Source organism: Tasmannia lanceolata, unplaced genomic scaffold (assembly GCF_043159265.1).
Source record: "Tasmannia lanceolata isolate RefF3 unplaced genomic scaffold, GAP_Taslan_0.1 ptg000016l, whole genome shotgun sequence".
Taxonomy (NCBI): domain Eukaryota; kingdom Viridiplantae; phylum Streptophyta; class Magnoliopsida; order Canellales; family Winteraceae; genus Tasmannia; species Tasmannia lanceolata.
Genome location: NW_027518693.1, coordinates 4,486,126 through 4,495,436, shown reverse-complemented (window position 1 = coordinate 4,495,436; position 9,311 = coordinate 4,486,126). Strand labels below are relative to the sequence as shown.

The 9,311-nt window shown below is 39.1% G+C and overlaps 1 protein-coding gene across 1 annotated transcript; it reads right to left on the bottom strand.

The window, feature by feature from the left end:
• Nucleotides 1-587: 587 nt before the first annotated feature.
• EMB2758 (Tetratricopeptide repeat (TPR)-like superfamily protein) lies at nucleotides 588-3,617 on the bottom strand. Its single transcript, XM_077357031.1, has 2 exons — nucleotides 992-3,617; nucleotides 588-899 (listed from the first exon to the last, which is right to left on the bottom strand). Exon 1 carries the CDS (start codon nucleotides 3,510-3,512, stop codon nucleotides 1,167-1,169), a length of 2,346 nt encoding a protein of 781 aa, XP_077213146.1. The 5' UTR covers nucleotides 3,513-3,617; the 3' UTR covers nucleotides 588-899; nucleotides 992-1,166.
• Between the last annotated feature and the right edge of the window lie 5,694 nt (nucleotides 3,618-9,311).

Here is a 9,311-nt window from a genome sequence, read left to right as displayed (position 1 = left end):
GATAAATAATGCCTTTGTCCAACAGCTTAAGCTTTTGCAGAAGTTGATAAGTTAACATGGTATTAGAGCATGTTACCATGTTAGCTTACCAACTTCTCCAAAAGCATAAGCTGTTGGAGAAAGGCATTATTTATCTTTTATACTTTAACAGTAGGACCCACATAATTGGATGATCATAACCATTCATGTGTGGGCCGCACTATACTTTTGGATGCATTACACGACCGTCAACCTTTTACTTAAAGGCTGACGTTACTGGAACCTTTCAACTCTTTGGAAGAAAGGATATAAAGGGGAAACACCCTAACAACACATGGGTCAGTTAAGGATAGTTACAAAGTGCATAGTTACAAAGTTTGGATCCGAGAATAGTTTAGCAAGTAAATGTTCAAAAAAGTCAAAAATGTTCATTAACAAGGCAGGAGAATACAGGTGATTGCACGCATCCGTAGGTAATTGTCCCACCCTACAAAATTGGGGTGGGGATACCCGATACCCTATGTCATAAAAAAAAAGGCAGGAGAAATTTAGAAAAAACAAATCTGTTTTCTATTTAAAAGATGTATATTTACTATAAAACAAGTAAATGAATCAAAGGAGAGATTTATTATAAAACTTTATCAAGGGGATCTCTGAAATGCTAATGAGAGTTCTTTGAAATATACCTGACCATGTCAGGCCGTTAGCATAGCCATAGAAAAAATCCCAGATTTCATTAATTCTCCTTTTCACCTGCTTTTTAACTTGATCCCTTCTTTTCCCATTCTCTGAAAAGGACTCATACTTTCAAGTCCATGACGAATCTATTTCTTCCTGCAACATGTGAAGTAAGAGTTTGGCCTTCCTATCTCCAAGATCATTCATCCCTTCTATGCATTTCATTTTTCCTTTTTCTTCACCTGAAATAAATTGATCATTTAGTTATCACATTCAACAATAAGAACAGAAAAGTTTTAAACCCTTGAGCATTGGTGCAAAGACTCCCACATACCATTGAAGGAGGTCAACCAGAGTTAGCTTTGGAAGTTCACAGAGTGCAAGCCCAAATGGTCAAAGTGTAGCTTTGTTATTTCTGTTTCTTTTCAACCTGGATTTTCTAATTATACCTAAACCCAAATTATCATGTATGCAAGAGTAAAATGGAAACCATAATCACCAAACTATCATCACCAATAATCCCCACAAGAGCAACTTCCACCTTTGAAATGATGGAAACGGTTCGAATCCCTCACAATGATTTCCCTCTCAGTAATCATTGATATGAACTTTGTAGCATTGTGGCAATCCCCACAGACCCTCAAGTTCTTGAAGATTTGAATAAGAGTTTTAGGCGGAGTGCTAATAATGCCAAATGCAATAGCCAACCTCTCACTATGACTTGTGAGGATATGTTCCTTCTCATCATCCTCCACATCTTGTAACACAAAACTGTAATCAGGCATGTAACCAAGGGTCTTCATACGAGCCAACAAGACTCCTAGTTTTTCATAGATATCTTCACATCGAGGGTGAGACTGGTTACCAGTATAGAAAACATGGACCTTGTTTTTAACCTCTATTGAGCTCCATCCAGGAGTCTTCTTCAATCCCCTATCTTTCGCCAAAGATCTCACCTTGTCCACCCCCTCCCATTTCCCCACTTTGGCATATATATTTGATAACAAAACATAGTATCCAACATTCTCCGAATCAATTTCAAATAAGCGGTCCGAAGCCAATGCACCCAATTCAACATTTCCATGAATTCTACAAGCACCAAGAAGAGCGCCCCAGACACTGGCATCGGGCCTTACTGGCATACTCTTTATAAATTCATAGGCCGTATCCAAGTGCCCTGCTCGACCAAGCAAATCCACCATACAAGCATAGTGCTTCACAGTAGGCTCAATACTATAGTCTCTGCGCATCAGTTCAAAACATTGTTGGCCCTGATCAACTAAACCTGTGTGACTACAAGCAGACAACAAAGAAACAAATGTGACATGGTCTGGTTTAACCCCTTCTTCCCGCATTTCTTGAAAGAGCTTTAGTGCTTTCTCACCATGCCCGTGAATTCCGTGACAAGATATAATGGCATTCCAAGGGACTGAACTCCTCCTTGGTACTTGCTCAAAGAGTAGCATTGCATCATCCAGCCTTCCACATTTTGCATACATATCTATAAGACATGTGCCCACAAACACATCCAAGTGAAGACCAATGCGGATTGCTTTCCCATGAATTAGCATCCCTTGTTGTAAGGCTCCTACATGAGATAAAGCAGGTAGAACACTAACTAGTGTCCCTTGATCTGCCACTAGTCCCTCGCACTTATCCAACATGTGGTAGAGATCAATTGCCTCATTTGCAAGCCCATTTTGAGCATAGCCCGTGATTAAAGTATTCCAAGAAATCACATCTCTGATGGGCATCCTATCAAAAACTCTTTGTGCATAATCTATCTTAGCCAATTTCGCGTACATATCAACAATGGCATTGCCAACAAAGATATCTTCCGAGACCCATCCCCTTCTCATGACAAGACAGTGCACAGATCGTCCTTTATGATAGTCTCCCGATTGAGCAGCAATAGACGACAAGCTAACGAGAGTGAGGACATCAGAATGAAAACCAATCTGTTTCATCTGATTGAAAAGACCAACGGAAGTGATCGGATCCCCAATCTGTTCATATGCAGAGATTATAGAGTTCCATGATACCAAATCTTTAACCGCCATGGTATCAAATATTTGTTTCGCATCACCAACACAACCCAATTTCGCATACATGTTGATCAGAGCATTGGACACAAAAACATCAAAATCTAACCCACGCTTTATCACATACACATGGATCAACCTCCCCATCAAAAGATCATTCAAGGGCGCACAGACAGGAAGAATACTTGACACCGTAACCGAATCCATCCTCAACCCATTGACCATCATCTCCTTAAACACACCCAATGCCTCAACTGCTTTTCCATTTTGGCAAAACCCAGAAATCATCGCATTCCAAGAACCCAAATCTCTAATCGGCATTTCGTCAAACACTTCGAGAGCATCACCCACAAGCCCAAATCTTGCATACATGTGGACCAAAGAAGCAGCCACAAAGAAATCCAATCCAAAACCCATTTTAATAACCCAACAATGTATCTTCCTCCCATCTCCCAAATCCTCACACGCTTTCAAAATGACTGGAAATGTGAAAAAATCTGGTCGGACTCTGTAATTCGTTAATAATTGGTAGTAACAATCAATTGCTTCATGGAAAATGCCATTACGAACGTAGCTAGAGATCATAGAATTCCAGGAAAATACATTCTTTTTGGGAATTTGTTCGAAAACAAGGCGAGAGAAACGGAGATTGCTGAGGTTGGCATAAAGGTTGAGAAGCTTGGTGGAGAAGAAAACGTTTTGGGCGTGGCCGGATACCACAAGGAGGGCGTGGAGTTGTTTGGCTAGGTGAATTTTAGTGCAGGAGAGAAAGAGAATGTTGAAGCCTGATGGCCATGACAATAACGGCTTCATTTCAAAATACAGTTAACGTTAGAAGATGGCGCCAAAGGGAGGACTGCATTGTTTTGAAAAACATGAGAGAGATAGGGAGAGAGAGATTGATTCTTCATTTTTGGAGTCACTAAGATTTTAGATTTGCAACCATGAAAAGATTTGCAACCATGAAAACAAATTCCATGGAATATTTCATATTATGTACCCGGGTTGGGGGGCGCTTGAGATCACATAAAAGAATCTTGTTTAGAATAGTTTTTAGGGAATGATGTTGCACCCCCTAACGTTATTCGTTTAGTTTTAAAGGGAGAAAAACGTTACAGGGGGTGAATTTATCCTCAAGTAGTGAACCATTCTCACAGAAACCGTTAAGGGGGGGATTTTATCCATTTAGGGGCATATCATTTCCCTAGTTTTTTAATCTCCTTATTTTCAGGCAAAGCACATGGTCTCCTTACCACCCCTCCCCCTCAAATCTCTCTCTCTCTCTCCCTGGCCTTGTTGCCCATCACTTACACTAGGCAAGGATTCCATGATTTTGTTTTTCAAGGTTGCCAGCAATAACATATGTCCTAAACTAAGTTTGGCAACTGTTGCCATTCAAATCTGGACTGATTCCCGAGAGTGGTCCCATGCTAAATTGCCTCTAGAAGCGCGACATGCGAACACAGAAACACGTTGGAAAGTGGGCCCGAGTTGGCCTCCGGGGAATCTGCGATGCCAAATTCAGACGCGACAATAGCAGGACGAGCTGAAATAAGCTCGTAGAGAATGAGATTGTGAGATGTGTGTTGTGTTGTGTACTTCAAAGTCTGATCCCCTTTCATATATTTATGTTGGATTGTGTGGCCATCAGCTCTTGATCGAAGATCCGTGATGGTGATCACCGGAGCGCATAGGATCTTCATTTACTAGAGTCCAAAGCCTTGAAGAAAACTTGCCTTTCTGGAGCTCTTTCCTGATTAGGCTCATTTCTTGGCATATCTTTTCCGAGTTTATCTTGAAGCGGTTCCTGGAATGGCACGGATTATGAAGTTGCTCTTTTGCCCTCTACCGCCTTTAGGTCTTCAAGTGCCACATGACAACTTATTTGCTAGTGAATTTTACACCCAACAACCATGATTTTTCCCATAGAATATTAGCCTTACCCAATGGTGAGTGATGATAAGAGAGGGAGAGACCTGGGAGGGACAGAATGAGGACAGGGTAAGAAAAGGCTTAAAAAAAGGAAAAAAAACTCCAATCAAAATATGATTCATCTTCTTTTGTTTTTTAGCCACTTCTAACAACCTCAAGTCTCTTCTCCTTGCTCCTTTCTCACTCTTTGCTCCAATCAAAATATTCCCTATTAATTGCCTCATAATTTTCTATAAGATCAACAGTCTTGATTTCTCATTTGTTGGTCCATACTAAGACCATGTGGATTACCTCATGATGTTCTATAAGATCAAGAGTCTTGATTTAAATCTCGATGGGTCATTACATTAAAGCAAGGGTAACCGGAACCGAAATTTTAGCTGAAATCCCGAAATTTCGGCGGCCAAAATCCGTTAGAAGCTCTCGAAATGTCGTTTTTTGAGCTGAAATTTGGTAATAGAATAAAAAAATATTATTTTTATCAATAATTCCACCGAAATTTGTAAGATTTAACCTATTTTAGTTTCGGAACGTTTCGGTTTCGGTCTCGGTCCAAAATTACGGATTTCGGGTGAAATTTAAAACCTTGCCTTAAAGACATTAAAAATGGGAATAGCTTAACCATATTAACAGCATGAAAAATGAGATGGAGACCAAGAGTACCACACCTGCAATGAGGAAATGCCATGTGTTGAAAAGTAATTTACTTTTTATGATTTCCCTAAACTTAGGGGATATCTCGAGTCAATCAATTTGTTTTGTCCCCTTTTAGGTCCTACTCTCGGTATCACTAGCATTACTCGATGGAGAATTAAAAACAAAGGATATATGAGGATCAGAACATTACTCTGACTTTGTGGCAATGGACAATGGTTGAATCTATGTGGTGATCCACCAAATCAACAGTCTCAATCGCCATGCACGTGCTACATGTGTATGGTAGACCACTCCACCCACGCCTCACGGGGAGCATAAGCTATTGATAATTGCACTACCATGTTTGGATAATTACACAAAATTGCCTTGTCTTTTCCTTTATTAATTGCCTGCTTGGAGCTTTCGATAATTACACATAAGTCCCTCCATGGCTCCATGCACGAATGATACAAAGAGTCAGGGTATTGAGTGGCTTATGTCACGACAAGATTATCACATTTCGGTCATGGCACGTGTCGTGCCCACACTCATAATTCTAAGATGTGGCGCTTTCTTGAGTGCGGCAACCAACCAACCAAATGGATAAGCACGAAAGTGGTTCCACGTGTTGTCTTGCTATGGAGTTAGACGATCGTACGGTTAGCAAAAGGTTTCGTTTGTGGGTCCCACCGGCGGCATTATTTTTTGTCTTTATATACCGGCATGTGCATAAAAACCGGACACGTGGAAGAACGACCACTTTAATAATCCCTACCTACTCAGAATCTCACCAGATGAAACATTTAAACATGATAAGCTCAAGAGTCAAGACTCATCTGAGAGTTGAGTAACATGGTTGGGCCCACATCTTCAATAGTGGGCTCCACCCTATACATAGGTTTGGGTAGAGATGGTGGGCCCTACCCACTAAAACTCAAGCTGTAAAATGGCAGGACCCGTCCCATGAAAAAATGAGGTGTAAAACGTTGGCTCAATCCCATCAATAGCAGGAGATGTAAAATGGTAGGCTCTCATCCTGAGGATGGGTTTGGGTGGAGATGATGAGGTGTAGAATGGTGGGCCCTACCTATTCTAGGCATGATTACAAAATGTTGGGCCCTACCCATCATAGCAGGAGGTGTAAAATAGTGGGACCACCTGTGCAAGAGTAAAATGGTGCCCCCGGCCCCAACCATGCTGTAAGATAGATAGATGGATAGATATTTGTGTTATTTCAATAGAAAATGACATTTCCACCCTCATTTTCATTGTTTCCACCCTTTCTGTTTGTCCGTTCTTAAAATCACACGCATTCACACCAACTTCGTTCACTTTTCTTGAATGTAAAGTGATTCAGGACAAGCCAAAAAAAGGGTTTAAAATGTTGGAAAAGAGGTAGACATTGTGGCTCAACTAATGAACGGTTTGGATCATCTTATGAAGTGGGCCCACTTTATTTTTTTGAAATGCACACACAATTCAGGGGAAGGAAGAACAAGCTCTAGTAAAATTATTTACTAGCCGTGTGGGCAAACCACTAATTTCGGTGGAGCCACGGACTACTATCCTATTTCTTCATATAAAATGCACTAGACTAACTTTCAGCAAGTCATTAAGCTTAGTCTATGCTTTTCTTATCATGTCTGCCCGGATTAGGAACGAAAAGGACACGTGGAGATTGAAGTCATTCTAGTGTTTGAACTTTCAAATGCCTTATGGCCATCTAATTGTTCATGACAAAGAGAGGTATCTGCCCTATCAAGTCAACAAGATACGTAGTCTAATCACTTTAATGTACCACTGAAGACATACAGCCTTATTCGATTCCTAAAAACAAGGTCTAAGAACCTATCTCTCTCTCTCTCTCTGGATCTTCTTCAAGGCAAAAGGAATAAAGTAAAAGATGCATTGCATATTTGAGAAATGATATTTCCACCCCATTTTCTTTGACTTTTCATGGATTTTAACTTCATTTTCAGAAAAGGACAAACAAAAGGGGGTAGAAATATCATTTTCCTTTCTAATTCCTCCTCCACTATGGAAATAGACACTCTTGGGGTTGTGCTTTTCAATTTTTATGTCTCTTATTTAAGGCCCTCTTCGTTTTGGGTTTTGAGAATCGAATTGTGAGTCCAAAACTGATTTTTGAGCTCAATCTTGTGTTTAAGTTTGAGTCCAATAATCAATTTAGGACTCAAAATCGATTCTAAAAATCTAAAACGTATTTACAACCTTACTTTTAACAGTTGCATTGTCTTGAATATAAAGAGAAAAGTGTAACTTTAAGATCTTATGTGGACAATCATTGCTCTTGAAACATAGAACATGCATGTAGAAAGAGTGGTGCGTGGTGGGTGCCAACATCAAGACATTCTAAGATTTATCTTGTGATTCACGTACTTTCTAAAAGTAGGATAGTGAAGCACTAATCCTTTTTTCACACCTAGTAGGAAGTTGGTTTGGCTTAGATTGCCTTGTGAGCTCATGATCCCATATCATTGCATCATTCCTCTCTTGTACAATAATAAAATCCTCTCCAACCTTCTATTTTCCTCTTTATATAGGTTATCTAACTTTAGTAAAATAAATTGCAAAGGAAGGCAAAGAAACATGATAGGAAGATATCCATATATTTTTTTAGAGATGTTTCATTTAAGCCCTTACTTTTGGTCTCAATTACATCTCAAGGCTTTTAAGCAACACCATGAAGACCTGAAAAAGCATAATCTATTAATAAATGCTCTTTAAAACTCTTTCGAAAATCATTAACAACAAAACATGGGAAAACAAAAGGTTTTTCTTGTATTAGCCTATTGGACTGATGCAAGGAGAGGGAAAGAGGGGTGCAGAGGTATTTATAAGATAAAATTTTGTTTACCGACGTCCTTAAATCTATAATTTAAAAGGGAAACTAGAAATCTACCAAGGAAAATTAAAAAATTAAAAAATTAAAAAGATACTAACAGTGAGGATGGTAAAATCGGACCCTAAAAATTTTTTTTTTTTTTTTTTTTTGCATGTTAAAAAATATTATTGGAGACGGATTTCAAACCCCGTCTCTAAAAAACATAATTTTTGTGTATGAAAATATTTTAAAAAATGCGGGAAAAATATTATTAGCCATGGATGTCAAAATTCATCCCTAATAATATAATTTAAGAGGGGAAATTAAAATCTGCCTGAGAAAACCAAAAAAGTTAACTTTTTTTAAGAATTGTAGCCAATTTTATTAAAAAAACAAGATGGCCTGAATAGAAACATACAAGATACAATACACAAAAGAAGATTTACAATAATAACATGAAAGCAAGGAGGAAGCGAATCATAAAGGGCCAATGCTTCCGTAGAAGCTCCATCTCTCGCAAGCCTATCCGCTACTGAATTTGCCTAGCGGCGCACATGCTGAAATTCTACTAATACAGATTTCAACCAATCAAACATCTCATCGAACAGTCTATGAAATCTCCAAGGCAGTTTCTAAACTCTCTTGAGCCAATGAACAACATTGAAGAAGTCCCCTTCAACCACCACATTTTGAAGCCTATCCTGCTCTACCAGCCTCAATCCTTGATAGACTGCATGCTCCTCCACTTCCGTAGCGTCTGCCACTCCTATGGGACCTGAATAGGCCTAGATAACCTCCCCAAGCTTGTTTCTGAGAACGCCCCTATCCCTACCGGCTCAGGATTGCCCAAGCTAGAGCCATCGAAGTTGAGCTTCAACAAAACCAAGGATCAGGGTGACCAAACTTGTTCAATATTCTACTTAATCTCAACATTGCTACAAAGTAAATTATTAAAGGTGTGGTCAAAAGAAAACCAACAAAAGTTATTAAAAAGATTTAAATAAATTATTAGCGACGGATGTCAAAATCCATCCCTAAAAATATGATTTTTATATATTACAAAATATTATTAGCGAAGGATTTCAAAATAGCTCACCAAACACATATTTTTGTGTCATATTTCAAAAAATCCGTCCCTAATTTTCTATTAATAGAGATAGGACTAGTTTCCGTCTCTAAGTCTTTTATTGTGACAGACT

Bases quoted from the DNA above. Each gene is read 5' to 3' on its own strand.
- EMB2758 (XM_077357031.1), bottom strand. From the start codon at position 3,512: ATGAAGCCGTTATTGTCATGGCCATCAGGCTTCAACATTCTCTTTCTC.